This window comes from Micropterus salmoides, unplaced genomic scaffold (assembly GCF_014851395.1).
Source record: "Micropterus salmoides isolate LMB-PRFRI ecotype aquatic unplaced genomic scaffold, ASM1485139v1 Ms_hic_scaffold_3, whole genome shotgun sequence".
In the NCBI taxonomy this organism is placed as follows: domain Eukaryota; kingdom Metazoa; phylum Chordata; class Actinopteri; order Centrarchiformes; family Centrarchidae; genus Micropterus; species Micropterus salmoides.
In genome coordinates, this window is record NW_024042261.1 from 39,183,193 (window position 1) to 39,196,328 (window position 13,136).

At 44.9% G+C, this 13,136-nt stretch overlaps 1 protein-coding gene across 2 annotated transcripts in view; it reads left to right on the top strand.

Moving 5' to 3' along the window:
* Window positions 1–13,136, top strand: part of LOC119882591 (tumor necrosis factor alpha-induced protein 2-like) — a 63,909-nt gene that overhangs the window by 39,852 nt on the left and 10,921 nt on the right. For both annotated transcript variants that reach the window (XM_038692688.1, XM_038692689.1), the window contains exon 4: window positions 11,771–12,048. In XM_038692688.1, the coding sequence (XP_038548616.1) occupies window positions 11,771–12,048 (278 nt within the window). The remainder of the gene's footprint in view (window positions 1–11,770; window positions 12,049–13,136) is intronic.

Consider the following 13,136-nt stretch of genomic DNA (forward strand, 5'->3'; position numbering starts at 1 on the left):
CCCTGAGGCTCATTTCTGCTGCCTGTATCCACCATCTCATTATTATGGTCAATTCCCAAAGCCCAACGTTGGAACATAAATCAACTACGAGACTCCTGTACATCTAAATCACACTGCACCCAGCTTACCCTCACTAATGAGCAAGGTCCCAAGACATTACTCATTTCAGTTCCTTCACTTAGGATATAGGTTTAGGGTGATTCCCTCCGAACGTGAAGAGTCCGCTGTTTCCCGGCAGAGTACCAAGGCCTCAAATGCAAAAAACACCAATGGCATATAACGTCCATCCAAACTGCTGCATCCATTGGTTTTTATACTTCATACTTTTACATCAGTGGCCTTAACCATGTCAGGATAGAGCGCTGTCCGTTTTTTCCATTGTCGACGCTCCAGCGATTTCATCACATTCACTCCCCGGATCTGCCCTCCCCGCCCAGTGTACCATGATTTCATCTACTGCCTGTGTGTTGCACTTCAGTCTGATCCTAATCAATGCGGACTTCACACTCAGCTGCAGACCAACCCAGTGCACACAGGAAGTCCCGGTCTGATGAAGCCTTATAGAACGTCATCATCTGCATAGAGACGAATCCAAAGTGATGGATCTCCACCCAGCCGAGTTCACTGCGACACACATTGGCAGCGTCACATAGCGTTGTCATTTGAGGCTTGACAATTTTAACACCAGACATTTCACACAGACTGGAGAAGAAGTCATGTACAGCCGTTGGATGGATGGACTCACTCTGACATTGAGATTCTCTCCAGGTAGAGTTTATGTTTGAGGTGAAGAGAAGGACGGGAGTGATGAAAGAAAGGCTTAATGTTCTTTACACACACACACAAAACTAATATACACTGTGGAATGTGTGTGTGTGCGTCACTAATCCACGGTCATATTACCACAGAGGCTTGTCTGTTCAGACCACCAGGAGTATGCAGGTTGTTGGTTGGCGTGTTGCTGCTGGTCGAAGGTGAAACATGAAATGTGAGTCCACTTTAAAGACTCTTAAAACGCCCAAACACCAGAAACTGAACAATCACTCTTCAGGCAGGCAGGAAGTTTCATTTAATTTAACATAGGATGTTTGCAGCCGCTCACCATCGCTCTGAGGCTTATTTTCAGGTTAAATGCGCCGTATTTGTATAACCCGTTTCTAGTCCTTTTGACCACTACATCGCATTCACCATTCACACACCTTCATACACTGTGGAACAGCCACCCGGGGCAATTCGGGGTTCAGTATCTTGCCCAAGGACACGCAGGACATGCAGCCTGGAGCCGGGAATTGAACCGCCAACCTTCCGATTAACGGGCAACCCGCTGCACCTCCTGAGCCATAGCCGCACAACCTTTTTATTAGGTTGACTACAGCTTTTCTCCATTATTTTAATGCAGCGAAACCATTGCGATTTTGAGACCGTTTTTGTTGGTCAGTTCATCACAGAAAAAAACAACAACCTCAAACCATTCATGCTGCTTATCATTAGGGCAGGGACGAAAGTATTAAGGGATTGTTGCAACCCGGACCTGCATCCGTCACATGGCACTGTTGTTAACTATAGGCTCTGCTAGTTAGCTCATTTAGGTCAGTTAGCGGCCCTGGTAGCTGTCCCGGACTGGGAACTCCAGTTCCTGAGGAGTGTTGGTGTTTGTTTACACTACCAGCACAGGAGCTTTGGAATAATCACCAGAACCAGAGCCGGGGAACAGGAAAGGTATCCAGCAGGCGAGGAGCGAGTTTGTAGCGAGTTAATTTGGAAGTAACGTTATAAATCATCCAATGTTGTGATTGCTTGAACTAACGACTAATGGTTGACTAGGAACATCTTTAGTTGGGTCAGCCTTTTTTAAAGGGTGACATAAAGAGCATGCTCCAAAAGTCTTAAAACTCTACATACAAGCATCAGAATCTCAGCAACCGCAGTCTCACTCAAGAAAGCAAAGAGACAAAGAACTTAAAACATTTCAGGTGTCATTTGGAGGCCAAATTTGGCCCCCACGCTGTAATTTTACGACCCTTACATTAGTGTAAGGTTCAAACAGGCTCTCCTATTGTAACAGCTCAGTAAGGATGGCTTTGTGGCTCATTGATGGGTGCTTTCTCTGCTCCACTGTTGCATAACTCCAGTCAGAGTGTTGATAAGAGGCTCGTGTTCAGGCCTGTCAGGACCAGTCAATGATTAGCGTGTCCTTCTGCAGCCGATGGAGGTCTGAACAGCCATAAAGCTGTTACTGACCAACTATCTGCTGCTGGATGACTTCCTGTTAGGGACCACAGCAGACTGATAATCATTTATCTTTCAAAGTAGCTTCACACTGACGGAAATAAACTCAGCTCTGAAGCAACTATTACAAACTTCCAGAGAGAAATAACTTCTGCTAACGTGGAGCTTCGTCACAGTTTCAGATGGAGACGTTGTAAATCCACGTGGCGTTTCTGATGCAGTGTTTGACTTGTCTGCTTCAGATTGTGGTGATTCAATCTTTTCTAAATTTTTGTTCTAGTTTAAACTAGTTTTGCGTGATTCTATTGGCCCTGCATCGTCAAACCTGTCGTCAGTGGAATGCTCCAATGGGACGAGAGTTGTCTCCAGAACCAGCACCTTGCTCCGTGTTCAGCAGGACTACATATTGTTCTAACCGCATTCTAATATTTGTTCTAATCTCTCTCATGGGAGGGTCAGACCACTGTTCATTTCCCATGTGAAATAAGTCAACGTTGGTTCTTTCAAGTGGTGTTATGGCAGTAATGTTACTCACATTATGTAAGTTAAGTCACGTGAGTAACGTAGTTATTTTAAGACAAACAATGATCTTTTCCTAAACCTAACCAAACCACAAAGTTTCACAACGTTAACCAGTAGTTTTATTATGAAAGTCTGCGTTGCGTATTTATTCTTGCTAACTTGATCACAGAGCACAACACGTGCAAAAACAACGCTAAAGGGTACACAGGGCATTAAAAAGCGACGCCAAGACGCTTGACCAAGCGTCCATATGTGAGATGCAATACAAAAAGATGATTATCATGCATTTTGGAATGGAGTAATATATAAATAAAATCTTGTACTGTATAATTCTGTATCTGTAAAGTACATATGAAAATATCCCGAGGCTCTCAAACGTCATATCCACAGTATAAAAGTACTCAGTTTGTCCTGAATGTTGACGTAAAAGAAGTCCTTCCTGGGAAGAAGCTGGATTAACTGAAACTACTGCTCAGTTTGGTTGCAGTTTCTGTTTTCATATTTGCAAGTAAGTTTGTTAGTAGATATGGTGGGTACATAGAGTACATCTATACAAAGAAAAAGACTGTAGAAAGAAAGAGGATTGAAATGTCAGAGGAAACATATTCGACCCAGCTGTGCCTGCAGGGAATGAGCCGGACAATCTTCTATCTATTAAATTCTGTCGTGAGAGGAAAATATTCCAGAGAGAGGTCTGGTAATCACAGTAACTTAATGTCTTTGGGTTTTGGAGCCGTAGATTACTGATTTGTTGATTTGTATGAGTCTTTCTAGATTTAAAGTGCCAGTGCGTAGGATTTAGGTGCCTCTGTTGGCAGAAATGTAAGTTTTTCATTTCTGTTTAATAACCTGAAAATAAAGATCTTTGTGTTTTCGCTACCTTAGAACAAGCCCTTTATATCTCCGCTTGAAAGGGCAGAGAGTAATTTCACCACTAGATGCCTCTAAATCCTGCTCACTGCCCCTTTAATACCACATTGTGAAAATGGCTTGCAACATCTGTTTTGGCAGTTTGACGCTATAATAACTCTCAGATACCAAAATCCAAAAAGGTGTAACTGAACATTGTTTGTGCGCCACTGCCTGCTTTGTTGTTAGCAGGCTCTGATTGGCCAACGTGGCTTTACGGTTAGGGTCATATCGCCGCCTGGTGGTCTGGCGTGCTCTTGACAGCGTGTTTTTGCGTTTTCATGTTTTTTCTGCTCCACCACATCTCAGAGGGAAATATTGTACTGTTGACTGCACTGCACTTAATGCACTTGCAGAATGCACTTAAAGAATCTGAGTAGCGGAGACATACAACAGGCACAGGGATATGTTTACTGCTTTAACACTTTAAGGACATTTTCCTAATTATACTCGCATACTTTCACTGCACGAGTATTTTCTCTGCAGTAAAGCATCTGAGGTTTTATCTCCTGATGTACTCTCATGTTCTACATCTGAAATCCAAACGACACCGACCTGCAGGAGGAACACAACTCTCTCTCAAAGTTCAGATGTGAAGCTGCTGAGTTGAGTCTTCGGTGACCGACCGGAGACGAGAAAAATGTGAAGGCAGAGCTCAGATTACTCTGTGCACACACTCTCACAATACTGCCACTGTTCACACACACACACAGAGTACGTATATTAAAAGCACTTAGATCAAAACTAAACTGCACACACACATAAAAGCCTTTCTTTCCTCCAGGTGTATCTGAGCAGGTTAAATCAGAGATTTGCTGACTCAGCAGCTTCTTCAGTTTCACACCGAGGTCCACAGAGTTCAGCGTTCTGCTTCGTCCAACATCTAGATCAACATAAAGCTGAATGCAACTTGTTGGTGGGTTCTGTGTAAACTGAAGCTGAAGAGCCAGATGTTTCCTTCAGGGGTCGGTGGAGACCAAACCGGAGCTATGAGGAGGCAAACAGGCAGGACTCCAGTGTGATGATCGTGCGCAGGACCAGGAAGTGGGCGGCCAGTTGATCACATGTTAGACGCAAACGGGTTACAGGACGATAATATGTCAAGATGTTATTCTGAAATCAGTCAATTAATGTACCTTTAGGATAAAGTCAGAAACACGCTGAGAATAGATTTCACCACCATCTGTCAGGTACTGGAGCCACAGATTAGACAGAAACATACCTACATATCAATACGGCTGCAACGAACAGTTGTTTTCATTATCAATTAATCTATTATTTTCTCAATTAATCGATCAGTTTTTAGGTTCAGAAAACGACGTCCTCAAATGTCTTTAGTCCACAACCCAAATATGTTCTGTTTAGTGTCACAGAAATATTTACACCACAAGCTGAAATCAGACAATTTGGATGTGTTTTCTTCAGTTACCAAAATAATTGGGGATTAATGAACTAATTGTTGCAGCTCTACATATCAATCACTTGCCATCGCAAACACAGAATTTTGTATTTTGAAGACTGTTTCTATGACAGATTTATGGAGGGACTTGCTTTAAAAACTGGTTACTTGTGTTTATAATCCCACACAACATGGTGATGTTCAATTTGTGTTTGTTTCTGCTCCCCTCAGTCTTATCTCTGAGGTTATGGAAGGTCTTGGTTCTCTTTCCTCGCCTGATAAACCCTGACCTACAAAATCTAGGTATCACTGTAGACCAGGATCTGATCCGGGAGCAACATGTGTTTGACTCGTTCGTGTTTTTGTTCCGTCTGACAAATATCATTTGCATCGTATATATTGTACGTCCTTCTTCACCTTCCTCAGCAGGTCATTGTTTACAGTGTTGGTCACGATGGTGGTTTTGGTGGATTTGGTGGTGGTTTTGCTGGTGGTGATGTTGATGGTGTTCCTGGTGGTGGTTTTGGTGGTGATGTTGATGGTGTTCTTGGAAGTGGATTTTGTGGTGGTGTTAATGGAGTTCCTGGTGGTGTTGATGGTTTTCCTGGTGGTGGATTTGGTGGTGGTGTTGATGGTGTTCTTGGAAGTGGATTTTGTGGTGGTGTTAATGGAGTTCCTGGTGGTGTTGATGGTGTTCTTGGAAGTGGATTTTGTGGTGGTGTTAATGGAGTTCCTGGTGGTGTTGATGGTTTTCCTGGTGGTGGATTTGGTGGTGGTGTTGATGGTGTTCTTGGAAGTGGATTTTGTGGTGGTGTTAATGGAGTTCCTGGTGGTGTTGATGGTTTTCCTGGTGGTGGATTTGGTGGTGGTGTTGATGGTGTTCCTGGTGGTGGATTTGGTGGTGGTGTTGATGGTGTTCCTGGTGGTGGATTTGGTGGTGGTGTTAATGGTGTTCCTGGTGGTGTAGATGGTGTTCCTGGTGGTGTAAATGGTGTTCCTGGTGGTGTTGATGGTGTTCCTGGTGGTGGATTTTGTGGTGGTGTTGATGGTGTGCCTGGTTGTGTTGATGTTGCTGGTGGTGGTGTTGCTGGTGTTCCTGGTGGTGGTTTTGGTGGTGGTGTTAATGGTGTTCCTGGTGGTGGATTTTGTGGTGGTGTTAATGGTGTTCCTGGTGGTGTTGCTGGTGTTCCTGGTGGTGGTTTTGGTGTGGAGGGTGGAGGTGGGCGGGGCTTCATCTATCCAGCTGGAACAGATTTCCTCTGAAGGCTGAAGCTGAACAATAAGAGCTGTGTTTCTGTGTGGAGGGGAACCCTGACATGATGTGTACATTTTCTACCTTCTAATATATAGTGTGTGTTTATAATGTGTTTTAATTGCTGTGTTTTACAAGCTCCAATGTCGTCTGGTTTAAAGGTGCTCAAAGTGCTGATATATCACCTTACAGTGGTCACACCCTGTGTGTGTGTGTGTGTGTGTGTGTGTGTGTTTCCTCTCCCTTGTGGTCTTATTAAAACCAGCCTGCAGTCTGGACACATGACTGCAGTTCTCAGGGTCTTGAAAGCAGACGGAGAGGAAAACCTGCACACGCTCGCCCTAAAATAAATTAAGGCTGTGGTCACGTTGGATCTCACGCCTCTATTTATTTCTGATCTCTCACGGACTTTGAGGTGCGTTCCTTGTGAGCCCGTGAGGGTTTAGGGCCGTCCCACTCTCAACTCGTCAGGTGCGTGAGGGCTCTGTCTACAGACTTTCCATGACTCTGCAGATTTTGCCTGAGGGAATTACCCACAGTTCAGAGCGTTGTGACGTTATACACGGGGAAGCCGCCGTTAGAAAAAAAAAAAAGAAAAACTTAAACAAACAAGGAGCAATTTCAAGAAAAAAGACGTTTACATGTAGATGTGTGATGCAGTTTTGATAACAAGTGAATTGATGATTTGACCTCTCGTCCTGAGCTCGTTTTCATGTCATCAGTTTACTCTGCAGGAGCCTGGAACACTTTCAGATCGGTCCCTTCAGCTGCTCGGCCGCGAGGAAAGTAAAAACTCTTAAATGACAAGTAACTTGCTGATGGCGCTGAGGAGAAGAGGACAAACGGGGCAGGTGTTCAGCTCCTCAGGTAGAGAGCATGAACACACACCTCCCGACATGTTTACAGGAAGCCGCGGCAACTCTCTCCTGAACCTGAGCTGTGAGCAGGCTTTAATACTGTGACCTCTGACCTCCTCACCGCTGCAGGAAACAAACAAGTAACATGAAAGACTCAAATGTGCGTTCAAAGCCGAGATGTTCCCCTCACATTGTTCTGTTTATAGCGATGATCCTTCCTCTGGGCTGTCACTGTGTGTTTTCCTCTGTTGGCACTGAGGTGAAGACATCTGGAGGCCTCACATGCTCACATTAACTGCAGTATGTGTGCCCCGCAGAAGGCTTTTATTTTGAAAGAGTGGCCTTGGAGAAGCGCTCTCCTCTGACGCATGTGTGTTAGTGTGTATTTCCTGGTGTGACTGTGTGTATTGTCTGGCTGCTGCAGTATTGCGATATGATGAATAACTGAGTCATGTTTCCTGCGTCAGGCCTGTTTCTGGTTTGACTCTGTTTAAGACTTCATTTCAGTGACGTTCGCCTTCAAATCCAAACACAAGGACGTGAAACACACGTGTTGAATCATTCAGAGTGACTTCCACTTCCCGATAATGCCATTATCTCAGATGTCCGTCCAGAGCAAACGTCCACGTTTTCTTCAGTATCTCAGAGATCCAGCTGCTAACAGCTAATTCAGCTACGTTTAACAGGGACAATTTGACTTTTATCAGAATAGTTCTGAATGTTCTGCCTCATATTTGTGAAGTGATCCACTGTTTGGCATCAAGTGTTTGTTCTGACCAGAAAGAAACGTTTAAAACCACATTAACTTTAACTCAGGAGCAAAAATCAGCCTTTAAACCTGAAAGAAATAATGATTTGACTTTCATCCTGATAATAGACCCTTCGCTAAGCCCCGCCCCACTTAGTTACTTTTGCGAAGTCCGACAAACTGTCGCCGCTGCTACTGTCTATTACTGCACTCCCCGGAGAAATGTTGTCAAATTTGTTGGAAAAAGCGATCTCGGTAAGAAGCAGACAGTTTTGCAGTTGCATCATGCATCATTTGAAGGTTTTATTCAGGCTGACTCAGACGGATTCTCATCGTGCATTAGAGTCAATGGAGCGCAGCCATGAAAGTGTCGGACCTCAGTACCTACACTGCGCTGTGATTGGCCAGCTCTGTGTTCAGGGCGTGGCTTAGCGAAGGGTCCGTTGTCCATATTGAATGATCTGACTATTTTTTTTTTTTTTTTATCTTGACAACAGCTCTAATGGAAACGTGTAAACTGTAGTTTACAAACACAGACTAGCAGCTGTAAACTGACTTTACTGCAGCACATATAGTGAGTTTTTACGTGATCTTCCTCGTCTGATGACTTGAGTTGTTTCTGTGGTCGTATTGGTTCCCAAATATGCCTATAATGTATATTAGCGTTAGCGTGTTAGCATCTATGAGATTAGCGGACACATTTTTAATTTCCTCCATTTTCACACAAAAATCAAATTTCGCACTGAGCTGATAAAAATGCAGGAGAAGGGATAAAAGGGGGATTAAAGATGGCCGACATACGAGCTCAGGACGGGATTAAAATCAGTGACCAGACCACGGTTATTATCGGTAATGAAAATAAAAACAACGCTTTACAAAAAAACAATAACCAACTGAAACTGTCTGTTTGCTAAACTAACTTCAGCTAAAATAAAGTTACAGAGTAAAATCGTCTTTGTCAGTTCATAGGGCCTAACAACCGGTTCTCATCCCTGCTTTTTAGCACCCTGGGTTCCCTTTGGCATTGTTATTCCCCATGTAGGCCTCCACGGTCAAGTTAGCAAATATAAATACACAACTACTGGTTAAACTTTCACAATGAAACTAGTGGTCAATGTTAGTTTTAGGAAAAGATCATGGCTTGGCTAAAAATACTTAAATTACGTAACTTAGGTAACATCACTAAAAGGAATCGATGTTGACTTTTTGTTTCACACTGGAAACAAACACGACCTCCTCGGGGAAAGTCCGGTTTCCGAACCAACCCGGATGTTTGGATGTTTCTGTTATTTATGGTATTACTTCTGGTGTTGAACATTAGCCGCGTTTCCATCTGATTGTCAAGCAAATTTCAAGCGAATTTTTAAAATGTAGCAAAAAAGAAAATGCAAAATAGGCACGTTTTGGGGGTGATGGTGCAGTGGATAAGACACACGCCTTTGATGTGAGAGACCAGGCGTATTTTTAGGTTAACGGAAACTAGTGAGGCTGTGCAGTGAGTGAACCTCACTCACCGACGCCTCCTCGAGTCAGTACCACGCAACAGTATAAGTTGACAAGTTGCTACCAGCCATGTTTCTGTGCGTTATGGTAAAATCTAGGAAGACGCCGACAGCGGAAACGGCAGAACGTATTCGGCAAAGATGTTTCCATCTCCCATTTAGCGCTTTAACTATTTTTCCAAAAAGACAAAAATCACATCATATGAGTGCAAAAACATATTTTTCAAATTGAAGACATTTTTTTGAATTTTGCTGCTTCCATCCACCTTTTTTGACGCAATACTTCAAAATGCGTTAATGGAAACACAACGATTGGCTCTGAAGTGTTTCCCCCAGTACATTGAACTAATGACGCGAAAGTGTGCCACATGTCTTTTGGTACCGGACGCTGAAGGATGTGCAGCTCTTTGACGCTCTGGGAATGAAAACAGGCTGGGCAAACAAAAAATTAAGATTTTGGGTGAACATGAAATCGTCAAGTTTCTTAGCTGTGGCAGTTTTTTGTCTACGCCCCTTGCCTGGTGTCATGATGGCAGAGTTCCATATTACAACAAAAGGCTAAAACGTATTGAAACTGAACTTGAAAACAAGAACTAGTGAAAAATAAAACTTATTATAACCCTGGTCCAGTCTGAACGTGGCTGCAGAGAAATTCTACAGGGAAAGACTCGTCCTCCCGTCCCGTCCACCTGACAGCTCTGTGATCTCAGCCCGCTGTCTGTAAACGGTCCAACTGGATGAGGTCATCACAGTGACATCACAGCCCTGACAGTAAGAGGATCCTCCCTGAACGACATCATCCTGACCTCAGACCCGCCCTGCAGTCTCCGGAGGATCAGAGTAGACGTCCTGTTTGCTGGGCTGAGTCAGTTCTTCAGGGGGGCTGAGACTCGGGGACACCGTGCTTCAGTTTGACCGTTCGTTAGAAAAGTCAAGTGTATCGTTGTTCTTCTTCATCATGAAGAACAGTAGCAATAAAAATAAGTCTTTTTTTTCTTAGTTGACCACCAAAGCCACAATTTTAAGTTGTACTATTTGTTATCTAACAGTTGAGTTTAGAGCAAATGAACCGTTCATGTGCAAAAGGACACAGAGATGTGAGCAGCAGCTTCTCCCACACCTGACTTCAGTGAATCTTCTGAATAATCTGTGAAGTTTAATCAGCAGTTAATGTTTGTCCACTTACTGATCTGTTCCTGCAGCTTTCAACCAAATGAAACAACCTTCAGCTGCAGGAACAGCTGTGGAGCTTGTGTTCAGGATATTTCCCCCCCTGAGGTCGGGAAAGACTCCCCGGCTGAATTTAAATGTGCTCAAACCTCCCAGGAAGCTCTCAGTGTTATTCAGCATCTTAAAATGAGGAGAAACCTGATCAGGGATTCTGTGGGAACCTCCGGCTCCGTCCCTCCGGCTGCTTTGATGTTCAAATCAAACGAACCCACCTCCAGAGTGCAGTCAGGACACACACAAACACACATACACACACACGGCGGAGTGTGTTTGCCTTTTGATGAACAGCTGTTGAATCAGTTGTTCATTGTGGAGCGTCTGACCTTCAACAAGAGTTCACTGAAGAGGTCACAGCAGTGTTACTCAGGAAGCGTAATAACTTACTTTTTCCTTATTACTCCTTAAAAAAGTAATATTACTTTACTGGGTATTTGTTACGTTACTCGTTATGTTACTGTTACTTTCACTACCCCCCGCCTTGAGGAGCAGCCTGTTCAGCAGCTCATTTTACAAAAGAATCCACTTTACTGGAACAATAATTAACCTGAGGAGTCAACGATGAAAACATGAATGAAATGCTCTCAAGTCTCTGAGCTGGAGTCCGAGTCCGAGTCTCAAGTCTCTGAGCTGGAGTCCGAGTCCGAGTCTCAAGTCTCTGAGCTGGAGTCCGAGTCCGAGTCTCAAGTCTCTGAGCTGGAGTCCGAGTCCGAGTCTCAAGTCTCTGAGCTGGAGTCCGAGTCCGAGTCTCAAGTCTCTGAGCTGGAGTCCGAGTCCGAGTCTCAAGTCTCTGAGCTGGAGTCCGAGTCGAGTCTCAAGTCTCTGAGCTGGAGTCCGAGTCGAGTCTCAGTCGAGTCTCAAGGCTCTGAGCTGGAGTCCGAGTCGAGTCTCAAGGCTCTGAGCTCTGCCGTCCAGTCAGGGACAGTTCTCGTTACTTGGATTAGTAACTGTAATATTATTACTATTTTTGAAATAGTTATCCCTTAAAATAATGGTGATTTACTGTTACTGCCCAACACAGCTTACAGGAGGGAAGATGTACTCCGATGTTTTATAAGTAGTAATATACATGTTGTTTCTGCACCTGACTGCTTTGGCTGACTGTGTTCTGTGTCGCTCCTTCAGTCCTGGAGATCCTGCAGCTGGTGAAGAAGCGGGACCTCTTGTTGGCCGACACTCACATCCTGGAGCTGGAGCAGGAGTGTAACGAGTCCGCCGCGGCCGACCGGGGCGCTGCGCCGCAGCCGGAGGACGCCACCAGCCCGAGTGTCAAAGACGGCGGGCGGAGGAAGGCGAAGGACGTGGAGCTGCTGTATGAGGAGCTGCAGAAGGAGCTGTGGGCCGTGGTCAGGGAGTCTCTGCGCTCCCCGACGGCCGGGCCAAACCTGGGCCTGGTGGTTCAGGTGAGGAGGATTTAACTATTACATTAAAGACCCTTTAGGTTATAAAATAAAGTGCATTAACATTTCAGCGTGCACACTGTGCAACAAGGTGGCGGTGGGACACTCTGGGAACCCCGAGTGAAAATTCATTTACTCATTTGGCAGAATGATCTAAATATCTTACATTTAAGAAACAACATACAAACCTCAGTAAATTAAGAGATCTACAAGTGACAACAGATACTAATAAGAGCTGTTAGCACAGCATCAATGGGGTAAATACCCAGGGGAAGAAGTAAGAGTCAATGAAACAGTGTAATCACTACAGGAGAACTGCGAGGAGACAGAAGAAGAAGAGCACAGGAAGTGATGTCAGAGGTTAGAGGTGTTATCAGAGGAAGTGTTCTCTCAGGAGCTTCTTGAAGTCAGAGAGGGACGCCGCTGCTCTGACGGCGTGAGGCAGCTCGTTCCACCATCGTGGCGTCACAGATGAGAACAGGGACTGAGGTCGCTTTGTGTGATGGGATGGCAGAGCCAGGCGGCGTTCGTTGGAGGAGCGTAGAGGCCCAGAAGGAACGTAGGCTTGGATTATGGAGTTTAGGTAGATGGTGCGGACCCAGGAGTAGCTCTGTATGCAGCATCAGGGACTTGGATTTGATTCTGGAGGCCCCGGGGAGCCAGTGGAGGTCACTGAGTAATGGAGGGACATGAGTCCCTTTGTGCAGTTTCACTGCCCAAGCTGGAAGAGCTGCTTGGAGGGCAGAGAGAGAACCATGGCCTGTACCAGAAGCTGGGTGGCGTACTGAGTGAGGTAGGGCCTGATTTTTCTCATGTGCATCATGGGAAATCCCCCGGCAGTCTAGGCCTATAGCAGCATAACTAAGGGATGGTTCAGGACTCACCTGAGCCAGCCCTAACTATAAGCTTTATCAAAGAGGAAAGTCTTAAATGTGGAGATGGTGTCTGCCTCCTGAACCCAAACTGGAACCTGGTTCCACAGGAGAGGAGCTTGATAGCTGAACGCTCTGGCTCCTAGTCTACTTTTGGAGACTCTAGGAACCACAAGTAACCCTGCATTCTGGGAGCGCAGTGCTCTGGTGGGGTAGTAA